The sequence below is a fragment of the Gopherus evgoodei genome, chromosome 2 (genome assembly GCF_007399415.2).
Source record: "Gopherus evgoodei ecotype Sinaloan lineage chromosome 2, rGopEvg1_v1.p, whole genome shotgun sequence".
NCBI classification, from domain to species: domain Eukaryota; kingdom Metazoa; phylum Chordata; order Testudines; family Testudinidae; genus Gopherus; species Gopherus evgoodei.
This window is the reverse complement of record NC_044323.1, coordinates 43,910,355-43,930,694: the sequence shown is the minus strand read 5'-3', so window position 1 is coordinate 43,930,694 and position 20,340 is coordinate 43,910,355. Positions and strand designations below refer to the sequence as shown.

General features: G+C 43.4%; 1 protein-coding gene across 2 annotated transcripts in view; it reads right to left on the bottom strand.

The window, feature by feature from the left end:
* Nucleotides 1–18,903, bottom strand: part of CFAP69 (cilia and flagella associated protein 69) — a 47,210-nt gene extending 28,307 nt beyond the window's left edge. Inside the window, exons 1-11 of one of the 2 annotated variants that reach the window (XM_030550513.1) lie at nucleotides 18,706–18,903; nucleotides 16,045–16,098; nucleotides 13,343–13,408; nucleotides 12,336–12,445; nucleotides 9,276–9,352; nucleotides 7,505–7,603; nucleotides 5,046–5,195; nucleotides 4,751–4,928; nucleotides 2,378–2,501; nucleotides 1,045–1,093; nucleotides 811–932 (exon numbers count right to left, since the gene is read on the bottom strand). In XM_030550513.1, the coding sequence (XP_030406373.1) occupies nucleotides 811–932; nucleotides 1,045–1,093; nucleotides 2,378–2,501; nucleotides 4,751–4,928; nucleotides 5,046–5,195; nucleotides 7,505–7,603; nucleotides 9,276–9,352; nucleotides 12,336–12,445; nucleotides 13,343–13,408; nucleotides 16,045–16,098; nucleotides 18,706–18,816 (1,140 nt within the window). In that variant the 5' untranslated portion in view covers nucleotides 18,817–18,903. Of the gene's footprint in view, nucleotides 1–810; nucleotides 933–1,044; nucleotides 1,094–2,377; nucleotides 2,502–4,750; nucleotides 4,929–5,045; nucleotides 5,196–7,504; nucleotides 7,604–9,275; nucleotides 9,353–12,335; nucleotides 12,446–13,342; nucleotides 13,409–16,044; nucleotides 16,099–18,705 lie in introns of those variants that run through there. The other variant, XM_030550514.1, reaches the window with a different exon arrangement.
* Between the last annotated feature and the right edge of the window lie 1,437 nt (nucleotides 18,904–20,340).

Below are 20,340 nucleotides of genomic sequence, written 5' to 3'. Positions count from 1 at the left end.
GTATGGCCCCTGGCACAAAGGAATCCCACTTATAGACCAGGACCTCAAGCTGCTACAATAATACAACCAATAATAATAATTATAAAATTGAAGTCATTAATGAGGGTAAGAGGATCTGCATCACAGGAGACAAGTTTGATGGGGTGTCAGGGATGTTTTGATTGTTGGTGGTGATGGTGGTGGCATGGTGTAACGCTGATATAAAAGGCTCAAAGACAGGTGTGTGGTGGGAAGACAGAGTAGCAACTAATGACAAGCTTGACTGATTGTAGTTCTTGGCTACCATAGGCACTCAGATAGCCTCTCATCAGTTTCACTGACTCACTGCCCAGTGGTTCCTTCAGGTTGCCAGAATCTGCAGACACAGGGAGAAAATGCCCAGGACAGGACTGGTTTGTACTAGGAAAATTACTCATGGTTGGCAATGGGAGCAGGTACAGTGAAACTAGTGCTGAATATAGTCCAGGGGAGACAAATACTGTTCATATTCTGCATCAATTCAGTAAACATGGTTTCTGAAACAGTGATGAACTTGGCTTGTCCTAGTCTACATCTGCATTTGAGACATGTTCAGGATCTGCTTTTCAGAATAGGTAATTTTTTTTAGTGTTGGACTAGATCTGCAAAACCTCTAAAAAATAGGCACCTTATGTTGCAGTATAGCATCAGCATGAGGTCTGAGGATAAGCACCGGCATAAGATTATGAATTATTCACCTACAGATGATCATAAAGACATGGATAGCAAAGCATATTGCTATGATCAGTATAACCCTCATTTATTTACACAACCAATTTGGGTACAACTTACCTGGACTGCACACAGATCTTTCGCTAAGACTGCAACCATGTTAAACAGCAATTTTTTCAGCTCAAAGTCTTCATAACTGTAGGTAAGCTTAAAACCTTTTACCAAAGGATTATGGCTTTTAACTGGGAAGGAAATTATAGCTAAATTACAACTAAAGCTAAACAAGAAATTCAAAAGATGATAATTAGGAAAAAAGCACTGATATTTCACATGTGCAATAATAAGACATCTTACCTTCACTAAATGTTGCTAATAGTATTAACTGCTTAGTAAATCCACTTTCCTAACAGACATACAAAATAAATGTTTTCATTAAATCATAGCACATAAATTCATTGCAAGTTTTACTATTTTCCTGACAACATTTCATTTGTCAGTATATTCAGCATTTTACCAAAGTAGGTGACAGGGTATTTGGTAATCTAAAGGTTCAATTAATCAAAATGTATACCTCATTCTGCACAAATGTATGCAAGTCTGTGGAAGCCCCAAAAGATTGGCATTCACTGGTCCAATCTGGCACAAATGAAGACAACAGTCTCACAGTGTAGTCAGGACTAAATTTTCAAAGTGGCTCCCTTCATTTGTGTGCATATGGTTTTGCCAGTTTGAATAATGTTTGTGCATTCATTTGTACACACACACACGTGTGTGTGCAATTTGTGCATGTAAATATGCTTTTTACGTTCAAATGATAAAATTTACAATGGATCACATGAAAACTGGATGCACGAGTGACGTGTGCTCAAATGGATGCCACATATTGAAAATTTGGCTGTTATAGTCCATGACAAAAAATGGATGTGAGCAAACTACAGCTGCCAAACAGCCAGTTGAGCAACAATACCTCCAGGACCAGAGACAGTACAAAGAACTGACCAGATAACCTAGGAGATACAACAGCTCTTCTCTTCCTTGATATATCCAGCAATTACTGGGCTCATATTGTGCTCAGTCCAATAGTCTCAAATTGCAAAAAGCACTTTTTGTCATCAGAAAAATACTGCAATGATGATTTATGGGCCTCCTTATTTGTTATGTCATGATTATTTAGAATTCTAAATCTAAAACTGTGAAACAGAGAGTAAAAGAATATTAGCTTATTTAAAAAAAAGGAACCATACAGCTCTCTCGTAAAAGCTATGAAATATTCCAGAAGATGTGGGTAATAAAGTAAACAGACACTTCTTAGGCAACTTACTGTAATAAACTTACTCCTTAGATTTTCCAAACGAGTACAATTTTAAACATAAAGCTCCCTGTAATAGGACTCTTCTGTTAAGCCTTGCAGTTGTATTTGTTTTCTATCAAATCATCTTTATGTTACTGGGCAGGAGCTAACAGTATTAAGGATTTGAGTGTCTCTGAGGCAGAGGGAACTACAAAAAGAAACAGAGTCTTCCTGGAAGGAAAGCCCTGAACAGCCAAGCATGAGAGAAAGAATAGACTGAATTTAACAATACAACAAATCCCAGGAAAGTGCTAAGTTTGGACTATATCCAGTGCATACAGAACAGGGTAGTTAATATGTTACCAGCCTATAAGGCTCAAAAGTATGAATACTCACAATCATTGGTGCTCCAGGGTTTTCAGCTATGAGTGTGGCTATTACTAAGAGGTCATTTCTTAGCTGGCGATCATAGTGACGGAAACCATGCATGAGTAATTTCACAAACACTTCCTTCAAAGCACTTAGAAGAAAATAAAAGTCAGAGTTTTATATTCCTTTTCATATTCTATTCATGTGCAGGTCCTGAGTACATGAATCCCATTGCTACATCAGACTTTTCATAGTCTAGATTAGTGTGCAGTTGCAAGCACCACAACTTCCCAAGGCTTTTCAAAATTGATATTTTATATAGATTCATAGATTGTAGGGCTGGAAGGGACTTCGAGAGGTCATCGAGTCCAGTCCCCTGCCCTCATGGCAGGACCAAATACCATCTAGACCATCCCTGATAGACATTTATCTAACCTACTCTTAAATATCTCCAGAGATGGAGATTCTGCAACCTCCCTAGGCAGTTTATTCCAGTGTTTAACCATCCTGACAGTTAGGAACTTTTTCCTAATGTCCAACCTAAACCTCCCTTGCTGCAGTTTAAGCTCATTGCTTCTTGTTCTATCCTTAGAGATCTAAGATGAACAAGTTTTCTCCCTCCTCCTTATGACACCCTTTTAGATACCTGGAAACTGCTATCATGTCCCACCTGTCTTTTCTTTTCCAAACTAAACAAACCCCATTCTTTCAGCCTTCCTTCATAGGTCATGTTCTCTAGACCTTTAATCATTCTTGCTGCTCTTCTTTGGACCCTCTCCAATTTCTCCATATCTTTCTTGAAATGCGGTGCCCAGAACTGGACACAATACTCCAGTTGAGGCCTAATCAGCACAGAGTAGAGCGGAAGAATGACTTCTTGTGTCTTGCTCACAACACACCTGTTAATGCATCCCAAAATCACGTTTGCTTTTTTTGCAACAGCATCACACTGTTGACTCATATTTAGCTTGTGGTCCCCTATAACCTCTAGATCCCTTTCTGCCGTACTCCCTCCTGAACAGTCTCTTCCCATTCTGTATGTGTGCAATTGATTGTTCCTTCCTAAGTGGAGCACTTTGCGTTTGTCTTTATCAAACTTCATCTGGTTTACCTCAGACCATTTCTCCAATTTGTCCAGATCATTTTGAATTATGACCCTATCCTCCAAAGCAGTTGCAATCCCTCCCAGTTTGGTATCACCTGCAAACTTAATAAGTGTACTTTCTATGCCAATATCTAAGTTGTTGATGAAGATGTTGAATAAAGCTGGTCCCAAAACAGACCCCTGCAGAACCCCACTTGTTATACCTTTCCAGCAGGATTGTGAACCATTAATAACTATTCTCTGAGTACGGTTATCCAGCCAATTATGCACCCACCTTATAGTAGCCCCATCTAAGTTGTGTTTGCCTAGTTTATTGATAAGAATATCATGCAAGACCGTATCAAATACCTTACTAAAGTCTAGGTATACCACATCCATCGCTTCTTCCTTATCCACAAGACTCGTTATCCTATCAAAGAAAGCTATCAGATTGGTTTGACATGATTTGTTCTTTACAAATCCATGCTGGCTATTCCCTATCACCTTACCATCTTCCAAGTGTTTGCAGATGATTTCCTTAATTACTTGCTCCATTATCTTCCCTGGCACAGAAGTTAAAGTAACTGGTCTGTAGTTTCCTGGGTTGTTTTTATTTCCCTTGTCCAGTCTTCTGGAATCTCTCCCGTCTCCCATGGTTTTCCAAAGATAATAGCTAGAGGCTTAGATACCTCCTCTATTAGCTCCTTGAGTATTCTAGGATGCATTTCATCAGGCCCTGGTGACTTGTACGCATCTAACTTTTCTAAGTGATTTTTAACTATGTACCACTGTGTATCTAATTTAAGCATCAACTGCTACAACAGGCACAACTGGACACAAATCTTTGTTTTACAGGTGTTAAATTGAATTTATAAAGAGATGTCTATTTACTGAAACAAAGGTATGCTTAACTGCATCTTGCTGTCCGATTAAAATATTTACTTTAAAAACAGAAGGGTAAATCCTCAGTGAACGTCAACACAACTCCATTGACTAATGGAGTAATGTAGCTAAGGATCTGGTTCTCAGTTTTGTATTTTATAACATATCATTTACTATTAATTTTATAATGCTTAATAAAAAAAAGTATTTCAGTAACGCATTGCATTGATTTAAGGCCCGATTCTGCAGTCCTTTTCTTCTGCAGGATCAGGCCCATAATAATTACTGCTTAACTGCATAACCTGCATTCCTCTTGTCTCGTCTCTCAGCATGTATCAAACAAAATGCCAAAATCCAGCAACATATTATTTTAGAAATACATAGATTGCTCCAAAATTGCAATATTAGTTTACATAATGTTTGACTGTACTTACTATATACATTCCAAGTTACTGAGCTGATTAACAACTTCTTCCTTTGACATGTTTTCTAATAAGTTCCATAGGATTTCTGATGAACGGAACAGTAGCTGTCCAGAGGGATCGGCATCATTTAGATGAGAACAGATTCTGCTGGCTGCTTGGGCCTTCATCATAAGTTTACAATTTACTCCTGGAATTAAGACAGTCTGAATAATCAACTCCCTGCAGGTTGGTAATTGTTTTAGGTGTATATAAAGAAAAGCATATCTGAGATAACGAGATTGTTAAAAAAATATCCTATACTAACCAGATGTGGAGAGATGCTGTAGGGCTTTAAGTACCCATAACTTCTCAGCAAGTTGATTTTCAACCAATGCTAGAGACAAAACTAGGGTTTCTGCTAAACCTCCCAATTCAGCCATCTGTATCTTATAGTTTGCACTTGTAGAGTGTAAATCTGTATGTACAATAGTTGAGAGTTATAACTATTTAGACAAGCATAATCACATATAATATTTAGCTTTCTTCAAAAAACGGATGAAATGTGAATTTCAGTAATTTTAGTGAAAATGATGTAAAGTGAAACTTTTAACTAAGCTCAAGACTTCTTTGTGTTAGGTGCTATACAAACATCTAGTAAGAGTTGGTTCCTAGCTTGAAGAGTTAGCAGTCTAACAGACAAATGGAGGGAGAGGAAACAGAGGCACAGAACAGTGAAGTGACTTGCTCTAGGTCACACAACAAATCAGTGGCAGACATGGAACAGAACCCAAGTCTCCTGAGTCCCAGTCTAGTGCCCTAATTCTCTGGACCATGCTGCCACTCATGATTAGCATATCTGTCTATCAGTCAGCATGACTAAATCCCATTGCTTAACGTGACTTCTCAAGGTCACATTGACTAAATTTGAATTGCCAACATGTGTTTTTTCCTTTGCCCATGCATACAGAAACCACTACTGTGGTTCTTTTTGTAGTGTAGATGGGGACAGAAGTATTGAGATGAGCTGTTCACATTCTTATGTTCCACCTTATCAAGCAACAGAAAGTTAAGTTTGAGCAATTTTTAAAAGACAAATGACATTTTAGAGAAAAGGCCCATTTTCGTTTTTTTTAAGGATGAAATTCTTGTAAAAATTCCCCTTATTTAGTACTAGTCAACCACATCCCTTCATTTCCTCATTGCAAGTGGTTCCTCTGCCCAATGATGACGTCTTCCATTAGCAGATCTACCAGCAATGTCTTGACTACTATGAATGACCAAGGGCTCAATCCTGTTAAGTGTTGAGAATTCTGGCCATGATCGAGCAAAGCGTCAACACTCTCGTGAGTAGCTCCATTTACTTCAGCAGGGTTAAGCATGTGCTTTGATCCTTCTGCTGCTTTGCCAGAGTGCTTAGCACCTTACAGGATCATACCTCAATTTAAACCCCAGTCTTGCAAAGACTTATGTATATGCTTAACTTCAAGCACATAAATAGTTCCATTGAAAAATCAAGTTAGAGAACAGTGTCTACCAAGCATGAAATACAGTTCCTTAGTTTTGACATAATATTTTAGATACTTTCTGTATCTAAAGGAAAGGCAAAAATGCCACGAATCTCAACACTTATTGAAGTAAGTGGAACTATTCAATTATGTACAGTTAAACATGTGTATATGTGTTTGCAGAATTTGGAGTAATACTTTTAAAAACTAAAAACAGATTGCTTTGACATTTCCAGATTACTGTAATTGAAGTGAGAGCACCAACCTGAGCTTTGCAGGCCACAGAAGTCAGGTTAGCCTGCGACCAAAGTCACAGAGTCAAAGGCCACGTGGGACCACCAGATAATCCAGTGCACAGGGCCGGCTCCAGGCACCAGCTTATCAAGCAGGTGCTTGGGGAAGCCACTCCGGAGTGGGGCAGTACTTTCAGGTATTCGGCGGCAATTCAGCGGAGGGTCCCTTACTCCCGCTCAGAGGGAAGGACCTCTCGCTGAATTGCCGCAGATCGCGATCGTGGCTTTTTTTTTTTTGGCTGCTTGGGGCAGCAAAACCCCTGAGGCCGGCCCTGCCAGTGCAACCTCCTATATATCTATATCTATCTCTTTCTCTCTCTCACAGGCCACCTATACCACCCAGCACCCAACCCAACAACCATAATTAGACCTAAGTATTAAAGACTACAGGAAACTAGACTATTATGTGGCACTGGTAGAGGATTAAGGGATACCAGTGTCCGAGGACCCCACATGGCAAGGAAACGGCCAGTTGCTGTATGCTTCCTAAATCATAAAACTCAGGAAGAGAAGACAATGCTTCCTCTCTAGAGGTTATATGGCCAAACCAAGAATTCTATACTTTTTCCCACTTCCAGCCCCAAAGCCATCCACTCCTTTTTCCTGTATCCTCCATGTTTCAGAATCCTCGTGGCCCTCCCCGCAAACATTTGTACTGTTTCACCCTAGCCCCATAAAATCTTACAATAAACAATGTGTAACTAAATTAATTTTGCATATATTGCCAGATTAGACAGATACATTCAATGTATACACATGGATAATTTAATTTTTAATATTTTAAATGACAATATATACATTCCTATTGAACATTATATTAATTGTGGTCTATTTAATTAAGATAATTACGGCACTTATTTATCTGCACAAATAAAAATTCTTAACTGCAGTCAGAGCTGAGTGCAAAGAGCCATTTCAGAGTAGATGACAGATCACATACATTTCATTGTTTCATTCTTGCAAGACTTCAAAATTGTGTATTTTACCTGCAAGCTGTTTTTTTGGTGGCTCTGCATGGTAAAAGCTAATGATACACTTACAGATTTGTATCCTCACTTGAGAGCTTGGCACCCTCATCAAGTAACCTGTAAGAAACAGACAAATTCTGATTTGCAATTTTTACAAGATAAAATAGTTAAAAAAAAGTCATCTGATTCCTCCTACTTATATTTCCTTGTACTTTGAGTAATGTGTGTTCCTTCTTACTGTTTACACTCTGTATATATTTGTGTTCACTCCTTATGAGGGTAACCATCTTGGGCCGGTATTAACGTATCCCAGGTTTGACTATAAATACCTGAGAGACAGTATTCACTGCCACAGAGGAGAAGGAAGTGGTTTTGGGAAAATGGCCTGGGGTTTATGAAGAAGCCTGTTCTGTTGCCCTTTGTTTTACAGCCTGAGTCTGGAGTTCCCTGAGTAAGGTGGGCTGGAACTTCCCCCTCTCCAGAGCATTGAGGGATTAGGCCAAGTCAATGGTTCCAGACAGTTTCTCTCAGAACAAAGAAAGCAGGATTACGAATACGGCAGCTGACACCATGGTTGCCATATTAGTAATCCTAGCATCTGGTGAGGCACAATGGTATATATGGGGAACATATAAAAAGTACCTTTTCAACAAAATAGGGAGACAACTAGAGAGAGCCATGCTGTGGAGCATGCCAAATTAAACTGACTTGATTTCTCTTTTAATTTTGTAATCCTATACTTCGTAATAAGTTTTGGGGCAGGCACCACTAAAGAGAGTCTGAAACAGAGACTCTGGGTCTATTTTGCTATCTCTTTGGACAGATGAAAATAAAGACCTCCAGACAGGAGAACTTTCTGTTCCCAGGTTCCAAGGATATTCCTTTTTGTTTGACCTGTCACACATAGCCTTTTGCTCCACCTCTCTATTGCTCAAGTCTTCCCACTTGGAGTGCCGCCCAGAGGATTCAGCGGGCCTGGGGTCTTCGGCAGCGGGGGTTCTTCTGCTCCGGGTCTTCGGGGCACTTCGGCAGTGGGTCCCGGAGCAAGTGAAGGACCTGCTGCTGAACTGCCGCCAAAGACCCAGAATAGAAGGAGCCCTCGCTGCCGAATTGCCGCCGAACACTCGGAGCGGAAGATGCTCCGAGTCTTCGGCAGAGCGTCCTTCACTCGCTCTGGGTGTGTTTGGCGGCACTGAAGGACCTGCTGCTGAAGATCCACTGAAAACTCTCGTGGGGGCCCCTGCAGGGCCCAGGGCAAATTGCCCCACTTGCCTCCACCCTCTGGGCAGCCCTGCCCACTTGCTGACCTGCTATTCGTCTTCTCATTACCGTCTCTATTGGATAGTCAAGACCCCATGCTCTCTTGACCCACAGAGCTTGTGATGGTGGTGTTCTTTGAAAAACTGAAGTATAATAGTTAAGATTCTCAAAGCAAAATGAAATCAGACAGTGGATCAGGCTACAAGAGTAATAGTGGTTTATTTCTTGAGCTCTCCTGGGCTACCTCTGGTGGGGAGCCTCTCTCACTAGGCAGAAAGAAACCTCATTTGCTAATCAGCCAATTAGGATTCTCCAATATTCTCACAGCTGCACAGATGAAGTTCACAGCAAAATAGAAATGCTTCTGAATGCTGGGAAATTCAGAATGTTGACTGACTCAGGAGTTAGCAAGAACTTGTAATTATAAGTACGTAACAAAAATCATATAAATTCTAAGCTACAACTGAGAAGATAATTGTGGTTCTTTTAATTATCCTGGAGGGCATTGCAGCACAGCAATCTAACTTACCCAATTGTGCAATTGATTCTAAAATAACTGGGGTGTAGTTGACTTCATCAGATAATTTCTTCTTTAAAAATGGTAACCTGCAAAAATTGAACAAGCAAGTTATTATAACTATCATTAGAACACAGCAGAAAAAACAGATTAATCAAAACCTGTTCATGTTGGTGCCAACATCTGATAGAAAAATCAATATCTTATGTTCTATCCTATGAAATTTCTTGAAGATGTCTTGGAAAAACTGTCCTCAAGTATATTCTCTGCAGACACTGATCCCAGAACAAAATGTTTACTTTCATGATCTAACAACTAATTTTTTGGCTGGTAGAAGTAAATGCCTACAGGTATCATTGTAGTAATTCATATTTGGTAAACCAGGAAATAATCCCAGCAAACAAATCTCATTTAAGTATGGAAGATTAAGATCAGTAACTGGGGTGACATCAGTCATATGCCAGAGGCAGGCTATGAACAGACATGCTCACCACAGATGGGGGAAAAGGAATCGATCCAGTGAGGAGCTGCTAATATCTTAACAACCGGTCCCCTCCTCACCCCACAAGGGGGTCATGGCCTGGCCCTGCCCCCGGGACTCATGGCCCATCCAACCCCCCATGTTCCTTGATGCCACCCGGGGATCCCTGCCCCATCCACCCCTTTTCCATGTCCCCTGACTACCCTCTGTCACCCCATCCAACCCCATCTCATTCCTGATGGCCTCCTGGGACCCCTGCCCCTGACTGCCCCATCCAACCCTCCCCCTCCTTCCTGACTGCTCCCCTGGGACCCTTGCCCACATTTAACCCCCTTGTTCCCCACCCTCTGACCGCCCCGACCCCTAACCACCTCCCCACCCCGGACCACCTCCCCTGAACTCCCCTGCCCTATCCAACACCACCCCCCCGCTCCCTGCCCCCTTACTGTGCTGCCTGGAGGTGGCTAGCGTCACTACAACTGCGCCGCTCAGCTGGAGCCGGGCCACTCCACCACCATACAGCACCTGGAGCACCGGGTCAGGCTGAGCTTGCAGCTCCCTGCTTCCTGCGAATCAGCTGTTCGTGCAGGAAGCCTGGGAGGGCGGAGAAGCGGTGTGATGGCTTCGTGCTCAGGCCCAGGGAGGCGGAGGTGAGCTGGGTTGGGGAGCGGTTCACCTGCGCTCCCCCCCCCCAGGTTACCTGCTGTGGCCCTCCTCGCGCCCCCCCACCCCAGCTCACCTCCACTCCGTCTCCACCTCCCTGGGCCTGAGTGTGAAGCTGCCACACCACTTCTCCACCCTCCCAGGCTTCCTGCGCGAACAGCTGATTTGCGGGGAGGGGGTGGGGGAGATGCAGGGCGGAGTGTTCAGGGGAGGAGGCAGAGGTCAGCTGGGGTCGGGGGGTGGGGTAGGGAGCTGGAGCACCCATGGGGTCGGTGCCTAAAGTGCCACTTTTGGATAATGTGCTCAGGGGGAGCCCCAGCTATGCTCCTGGGTCACTTCAACTTACCGGTTGTTAAATTTAGAAGCCCTTTTAGAACTGGTTGCCCCACGCAGGACAACAGGTTCTAAAAGGGCTTCTAAATTTAACAACTGGTTCCCGCGAACCAGTGCAATCTGGCTCCAGCTCACCACTGAACCGAACCCTAGGCAGGACAGCTAGCAATATGGAAAAATAGAATTATTAGTTGTATTTAGGTTACTTGGGAGTCAGATTCTCTCTTTAAACTGGGGTATTGTTCAGATAAATTCACTTGGATGCTATGAGCATAGAGTTTATGTAATAAATACATGCTCTACAACTGCCCTCATATTCAATTAAATATTCAGATGTTATGATCCGTTCACAACACACTGTAGTGCACGCACAGCTTTGCTGTAGGTTTTCTGGACAGCGGGTTAAGAAGGGGGAAGATCACCTGTTGGTATCAGCAGCAGAGCCAGAAGAAAAGCAGGGAGAGAGAAAATAATGGGACAAATGGGGAGAAAGAGACAGAAAAGGTGAGAAAGAAAGAAGGCAAAGAAATAAAGATAGTAGTGGAAGAGTGGAAAATTGTAGGAGAGACAGGACCAGCTGCTAAAAGGAACTTCCAGGTAACACCTACTCTAATTATTGGCTTCTCCTTCTCATCTGTAAAAGCACTGAAGTGTGGAAACATCCCTATCAGACAAAAATTAAAGCAAAGAACTGAGGTCCAAAGCTATATCCATACATTCACTGCAGAAACTAGTATTATTTCTGAACTCTACAATAGGTGACAATTTACTTCTCACTTGAACTGATACTATGTTGTATGGACCTTACACCTTCACTGCAAAGTTTTGCCATGCTGCTGCCATACACATAAACTTGAAAACTTCATGATGTACTCTCTCGTTAACCACTGTGGGGCAGCAAAGCAGCACAAATAATTATGCTCAGAGAAGTAAGAAGTTCAGTTGCAATGTTGTATCACTACTATATTTATCAGCTGAAAATGACCTATCAAAAAAGTTAAGGGAAAGTCTTCTATATAATCATTATTATGGCTGTAAAAAGCCCTCACAATTAAATGTTAAATTCTAAAGTAGATTAAAATCGACAAAACCAAAACAAAACCCTCAAATTGTTTTTGTATTCCAACCTCCCAAATAAATTGACCTGAAGTTTATCACTTCATAAAGCTTACCTAAAGTTGTTACTGTCCCTTTGCTTCATCTCAGGTTTTTAACTCACCGGGAGAGCATTTTGATACAACAAAACACACCTTAACAAGACTTATTGTTTAATCTCTTTGGGGCCAATAGTCCCAGAACACCCTGTTGCAGGCAATGAGACACCTGTGGGAATCCTGCTTTCTGGTATCCAGGGGTTAATTATAATACTGTCCTGAGTGCAGCAATAGGTAGTTCTAAAGTCACTGAACTACTAAAAACGGCCTTTTTGTGTCTACAGCAATCACACACAAAGAAAATCAGTTTATAAAAGGGAAGGAAGAGGAACCAGTGTATGCCTAGTCATCTCATAGGGGTGTTGTAAAAATCACTTAACATTTGTATAGCACTTATATAAGTCCTCAGTGCTATTTTTTATTAAAGACTGATGTACTTACCCACATAATTTAAGAATTTCACATGTAGGCTCTATGAAAGCCTCTTGGTCCTGAATTTTTTCTGCACATAGGTTAAGAATTTTAAATATTTGTGCTAAATCCTTAAGAGGCTTTTAATGTTCAATTAAGGAAATTAGACGGTTAGAACACCTGAGAATAAGAAAAAAACAGAACTTATTTCTTGTAATATACTTTATTTTCAAAATGAAATACTCTAGTTCAACACGGTCAGATTTGGATAACTAAAATTAGGCGCATAAATCCCTATTTAGGTACAGTAACTATAAGCGGCCTGATTTTCAAATGTGTGAAGCACCTGAGCTCTCTTACCCAGTGAAATCAATGGGAGTTGTGGGCACTAAACACCACTGAAAAGTATGCCTAAATATGGGTTTATATGTCTAACTTTAGGCACTCAAGTTTGAAAATGTGAACCAAATACACATTTGTGAGGTAATCTTTATACCTAGTCTCACCTGTCATTTCTAGAAATTTGTTACATACAACTGGTACTGTTTATATAAAAAAGTGTCCAGCCAATTAATCCAGATTTGGTTTTATTTAAATGTCACCTTATGCCCACTAGTCATTGTTGTTCTTATCTGCATTTCTTAAGTATTAATCAATATAGCACTTAGATACCACATCTGTACTGAGTTGTAAAAGCTGAAATTACATGGAAGTTTGTATAGCCTTATATACATTTTTCTATGTTGTTGCATACTGAGATTTTTCTATTCTGTTTTGAAGCAGGTAGCCCCAAGCATCCAAAGAATATTTCTTATCCAAGCTACCCTAGCAACGATAGGTGTGCATAGAAGGCCTTCTCTAAGCCAGTGATTAAATCATCAGTGAACCATTGATGCTATTAGGGAAAGCTATACATCTCTGAGAAATGTAGCCAATGATAAGCCACTTTGCTGAAAAGTCAAAAATATTAAAAAAATGTAAAATACCACATCTTATTTGAACTGTAGTTTCCGTGGAGGAGGGAAAAAAAAGGATACAAGCCCAGTCTCATACTGCTTCATCACTTTCTTGAGAGTTTCTAGCTGTCTTTCCTCCTCATCATTCTTAAAACAAAAAAAGAAAAAAACCTTAATTTTAAATTGCAGTGTGCCTTTAAAACCTTAAATAATCTTGTTCCGTTTCATTTTGAGTTCAAGTGCAAGTGGAAAAATAGATTAAAAAGTCACAAGATACTATGAAATTCTGAAAGTATTCAGCAGCAGGATTAGTTTCTTGATCTAACTATATATCTTTAAATGCACAGAACACATTCCTATAATCTTGCAGTCTTTTAGTAGTGGATATTTTGGTTGAACATGTGGGCTCACTGGATTAAAGCATCTGACAGCACTATAGGGTTGTCTGATAAGTGAAGCACTACGCCATCACTATTGGTATAGTGCCTGTATGAAAGTATGGTATGGCATGGCACTTTGATTTTTAAATTAGGCATACTGATATAATTAAAGATGCATTGACATGGGATAGATTTATTCAGAAATGTTGTATTATATCTGTGGCATCACAAATTGTTGTTATGAAAATGTCTAATGCCACATTAAGTAGTTTATGCAACAGCCTGATGTTCTTTGTTTGCCTTCACTAGCAACTTCTGTTTTGGACTCTTAATATATTCTCACTCCTTACATGTGAAGCCCCAGAAATGTATTCTCTCTTCCCCTGAGGCCATTCCATCCCTTTTAAACAATTAATTATTATTCATTATTTGTACTGTAATAGTACCTAGGAGCCCCAATCATGGAGCAGGGCCCCCAATGTGCTAGATACTGTACACAAACAACAAAAAGATGATCTTGCACCAAAAAGCTTACAATCTAAGACAAGAGACAACTGGTGGAAACAGACAGACAGATGGAAGAGTACAAGGAAACGAGACAATATTCGTCAGTACGATAGGCAGCAGTCACAACACACCAACTGTCAAGTGTTTGATGGGCATCATACAAAGGAGAATTTTAAGGAGGGATTTGAAAGAGAATAATGAGTTAGCTTTGTAAATGTTTAGGGAAAGTGCCTCCAAATCATAAGAGGCAGCGTGTGAGAAAGCTTGTTTGAAAATTTAACACATGGTGATGGAGACTGGTGTCACTGGCCAACTGGAGGTGAGCATCGACAACTTGATAGCATAGGAGAAGCACTAAGTTGGTTAGACATAAGTCCTGATGGACCTTAGAAATGAAAACAAGCAGCTTAAGTTTGATGTAATGAAGAAAAGAGAGCCAGTGGACGGATGCAAAGAGAGGAATTACATGGTCAAGACGAGCTAGAAAAGTAAGCTTTGCAGCAGCACTCTGAATGGGTATGAGCCAGGCAAGATTGTATTTGTCCTCTTCATCTTCTTAACCACTGCCCACTACTACTGGAAAGATAGTGAATTAAATGGACAAGAGTTCCAATCTGGAGTTGCAGTTCCCATTATCTGTACTCCTACTGAGGTGATCCCTCCTGCATACAAGCCCCTAATTTTTCCATTCTTCTGAAGCACCATTTTTGATACCGGCCAGTTTTTTAATAAAGCTCATTTTCTACAACTGTCCAAATTCTCTCCTTTGCTACAGTACCCATATCTTGCATAAAATCTCCCTTTGCAGCCGAGAATCTCTCAATGTCAGCACTGTACAGACCTGGTAAAGGGGCAGTGCTGGAAAGGGGACTAAGGGTATGTCAGGACATGTCAATAGTGGCACTGTAGAACACTCCACTGTGGCCATTTTGGGCTTCTTTGCCACTAGGCACAGCTAATTTAGAGTAGCCAAGGAGTTGCTCTAAATTAGACCAGCAGTTATTTCAGCCCACTCACCAGCCCAGAATCTGAAGGCCTCCTTCCCCATGTTGCACCTATGTGTGCTTTGCCTCCTGGAGGTGCAGCACACAACCTCACAAAAAATATTTTTATGAAGATCATGCACAGCTTACTCTTTCAGCTGTATATCATAAAGAAAACAAGAGAGAAAGACTGACTCTTCTTAATTTTTTTTTAATCATCAATTTGATATGTTCCATGAAGCTGTTGCTTAAAGACTATAAATTATTATGTTTTTACAGTCACACTTATATCATTCTTGTGTATCTGATTTGTCCAATCTTCCTACAGAGACCAAAATAGTCTTTTGAGGTCCAGGCTATAACTGCTACTGTTTTTCTGTGTGTCTATTTAGTCTCATTTGTTCTTGACTCCTGAGCTTTATAAATGTTCTCCCTCCTCCAATTCAAGCCCCTAGATAAATGTTAGCAGTTAATATGGGCGATTACATACATGCTGACAAGCTTTAAACAGTTCTAGATGTTGTAACTACTTTCTTTGTGTTGGGTTTCACAATCTAAAGTTGCTATCTTGGACAGTCAATTGCACACCAACACTGTGTCATTTGCCCACCTGGATTCTATAATCTACACATTTGCAACAATTTTTTTGTGGAAGTCCATATTCAGGCACATGAATGAATATTTAACACAAATGTTCATGGGTACCATTGCTCCTTGACACTGAATATCTTCAAAGAAAGACTAATTCATAATTCTACCAGTATAATTCTTCCACTTTGGGGATTTGTAGTCCTGACCACTAGGGCTCAATATCTGGCTCTCTTAGGTTTATTTGTGTATTTAATTGTAACATGTATTTTATTATTACCCCTATAAAATGTAACACAAGCCTTTTTCCTCATGTTGTACTTACCGAGTTGGACTCTTCAAGTAGTTTGATGACACGATTAAGGTCCACAGACTTCAACTGAATACAAACAAATACAGTTCTTAATTTTTTTCAATATTTAAAACTGCTAAAATTGAACAACACTAAATATGAATAAGGATCTAAATTTTGAGGCTAATTCTAGTGAGGGGTGCGAGGGATATCATAGATAATGAGACTCAGGCCTTGTCTACACTACAGGATAAGTTGATGTAAGTTAAGCAATTTTAGTTACACAATTTACATAACTGACGTCGATGTAGTTTACATCGAATTACTGAGGTGTCTACACCGTGCGATGTCAACGGAAGACACTTTCGTATCGACATAGCTTCCGCCTCTTGTTGGGGTGGAGTACTGAAGTTGACAGGAGAGCGCTCTCCAATCTTCACCAGACCTGATAAATCCATGCCGCTGCACCAATTGCAACATTGCTGATTTAGCCCAGTGAAGACAAGCCCTGAGTCGCTAGTGGTTTTGAAGTTACAATAATAATAAATAATAATAATAATAATAATAATTCAAAATATAGAGCTTTCTTCTGATTTTATATAAATGCCTGGATAGAAGTCCCAGATTTCCATTTGCATTTCCTCTACCCATACCACCTCTACAACCTATCCCTTTCTGCAGTATTACTTCCTAGGCAGTCATTTCCCATTTTGTATTGATTGAGTTTGATGCCAGAAGAGACTACCAGAAAAAGACAGTCTAGTCTGACCCTCTGCACATCACAGGCAAACCCCACCAGTTACCCCTGGATTAAACTGAAGTGTTACAGTCCTTATGAGACTAAACTAGCATGTGCCACAGGCCCCTACAATGGCAGGGAATTAATTTGGTAACACACATCCAGATGCAGCACTGAACCAATTTACATGTGCTTCAATCTTCATCGCAACCATACAAACTAGATTTTTTTTTTAAATGGAAAAGTCCACTTAGGACGAGCAGGATCCTTTCGTGGGCAAATGCCATCCCCTTGTACAAAAGCCAAGCTTTCATTCGGTCAAAGCAAGCAACAACCCCCCAAACACGAACCAGCTGGAAACGGATTCAGGACTGTCTGTCTGGCTTGGTTTACACTACGCGTTTAAACCGATTTTAGCAGCGTTAAACCGATTTAATGCTGTACCCATCCACACTACGAGGCCCTTTATATCAATATAAAGGGCTCTTTAAATTGGTTTCCGACGAGAGGAGTAGCGCTAAAATCAGTATTACCATATCGGATTAGGGTTAGTGTGGCCACAAATCGACAGTATTGGCCTCCGAGCGGTATCCCACAGTGCACCACTGTGACCGCTCTGGACAGCAATCTGAACTCGGATGCAGTGGCCAAGTAAACAGGAAAAGCGAAATTTTGATTTTAATTTCCTGTTTGCCCAGCGTGGAGCTCTGATCAGCACGGACCGTACGGGAGTTACTGGATCTGATCGCTGTATGGGGAAACAAATCTGTTCTATCAAAGCTCCGTTACAGAAGATGAAATGCCAAAGCGTTTGAAAAAAAAATCTACAGGCTACACAGTGCTGTGTGACAAGCGTAACGGGAAGCCAGAGACTCAAATGGACGCTCATGGAGGGAGGGAGGGGGTACTGAGGACTCCAGCTATCCCACAGTCCTCAGCAGTCTCCGAAAAGTATTTGCATTCTTGGCTGAGCTCCCAATGCCTGTAGGTTCAAACACATTGTCCGGCGTGGTTCAGGGAATAGCTCGTCAATTTACTCCCCACTCACACGTGAAAGAAAAGGGAAAGAAATCGTTTCTTGACTTTTTTCAATGTCACCCTATGTCTACTGAATGCTGCTAGTAGACGCGATGCTGCAGCAGTGAAGAGCATTATCCGCACCTCTCTCCTCCCTGGTGGCAGATGGTACAATATGACTGATATCTGTCATCACTATCAGCCCATGAGTGCTCCTAGCTTGCCTCAAGTGAGGTTAGCCGGGGGTGGCTGGGTAAAAATAGGAATGATTCCTGGTCATTCCCAGTAGATGGGACAGAACAGCTGGTAACCGTCCTCATCATAGCAGCTGGGGGCTGAGCTCTCAACCCAGAATTCTAAGGGGCGGGGGAGACTGTGGGAACTATGGGATAGCTACGGGATAGCTACCCACAGTGCAATGCTCCTGAAATCGACGCTAGCCTCGGACCATGGACGCACATCGCTGAATTAATGTGCTTAGTGTGGCCGCATGCACTCGACTCTATACAGTCTGTTTTATAAAACCGGTTTATCTAAAATCGGAATAATCCCGTAGTGTAGACGTATCCTCTGTCTCCACCACCGAGAGCCCCTCACCCTGCCAACCCCCTTCCTTTGCTGCAGCTCACAGCAGATGGCGGTGGCTGCAGCGGGGGAAAGCGAGAGGAGCAGCGGAGGCGGGAGGGCTCACGACTGAGGAAGGGGAGAGGCCCAGAGACTGGCGGGTTTTCCCCTGCCCTAGTGCTGGGGCCTCCTCAGGGCAGCTATAAAAGGCGCCTCCCCACCCAGCAGGGCGCACGGGCCATCCCCCAGGAGACGAGGTGGGGGCGGGGCGGGAAGCGAAGAGGACCGGCAGTGTCGGGGGCTGAGCGGATCATTCCGCCTTCCCCAGTGACGGGGCTTCGCCCCCGGTGCCGGTCACTCTGGGTCGCGCCCACCTGGCTGGTCCGCAGGTCACTGTCCGAGGCCAGCTTCAGCCCGCGCGTCTCCCTGCGGGACAGGGCTGGGGATGGGGCCGGGGCGACTTCGGGCCTGGCCGGCGAGATCATAGATGCGGTGAACTTCGACGTCAGTGCGGGGCCCGGGCAGCAGCCGCCACCTCCCTGCTCCAGCGCCGGGGCACCAACACACGCCGGGCTCCGTTCCCATGGCAGCGGGGGAAGCCGCCTACGGCAGCCCCAGGGGTTCAGAACAGCTGCCAGGACGCGAGGAAATCAGAGCAAAAGCTCCCCCTAGTGGCCGGCACGAGAGAACGAGGGGAGGGGAGGCTGCCACATCCCATCCCCCAACCCCTGTGCTCCAGCAATTCTCTCGCTCACAGCACTTCCCTCCCTCCCCACCTCAACTCTCTTGCTCACAATGCCTCCCCCTACACCTCAACCCCACTTCCCGGGTAGCCTTCTCCCTCACAGCGCATCCTTCCACCTCAGCCCTCTCACCCAGCAGCCCTGCTCACAGGCCCAGCCGATTAACTTTCTGTAGGCCTGGCGCCAAACATATTTGTGAGCCACCCTAGGGAACGATTGTAAACAGGGCCGGGGGTAAAAGCACAGTGGGGCAGGAGCTATGGTTGGTCTCTGGAGCAAGGGAGGGGTCAGGGGTAAACTGCAAGTGCAGCAGGGCTGGGGAGGGAGTAAACAGGATCCCCCCCATCCCTGCCCACGCTAGGGTGACCAGACAGCAAGCGTGAAAAAAACGGGACAGGGATGGGAGGTAATAGGAGCCTATATAAGAAAAAGATCCCAAAATTGGGACTGTCCCTAATCTGGTCACACTAGCCCACACAGAGCAGGTACGTGGCTGGTTCTAGCCCATTCTCTTTGTCTCTCTCTGCATTGAGCTGCCCCTCTCTCGCAGCAGCAGGACAGGTTCTCTTCCAGCCCTCTGGGGTGGGTATTGGGATTGGGAGGAGCGGAGGCTAATGTGGTTACTCCTATAACCGAACATGTAGTTTCCAGTCAGCACTGCTAACCGGACACTCAGGTCCTGTTTTCTACTGGAGTTTCCAGTCTAAAACTGGATATCTGGCAACAGGGCCGGCTTTAGGCCGATTCACCTGATTCCCAGGAATCAGGCCCCGCGCCTAAGAGGGCCTCGCGCCTTAGATGCCATTTTAATTTTTTTTACTTACCCCGGCTGCGGTCTGCTCCGGGGTCTTCCGTGGCCCCGCTCCTCTGACCAAAGCTCCGGCGGGAACAGGGCTGCCCCACAGCCCCGCTATCCCAGTTGGAGCTCTGGCCAGAGTGCGGCAAGCCCCGTGACCCCAGCTGGAGCTCCAGCCAGAGTGCGGCAAGTCCCACGACCCCAGCTGGAGCTCCGACCGGAGCGCGGCAAGCCCCCTGGCCCCGGCTGGAGCTCTGGCCGGAGCGCGGCAAGCCCCCTGGCCCCAGTTAGAGCTCCGGCTGGAGCGCGGCAAGCCCCGCCACCCCGGCTGGACCTCCGGCTGGAGTGCGGCAAGCCCCCTGGCCCCAGCTAGAGCTCCGGCTGGAGCGCGGCAAGCCCCGCCACCCCGGCTGGACCTCCGGCTGGAGTGCGGCAATCCCCCTGGCCCCGGCTGGAGCTCCGGCCGGAGC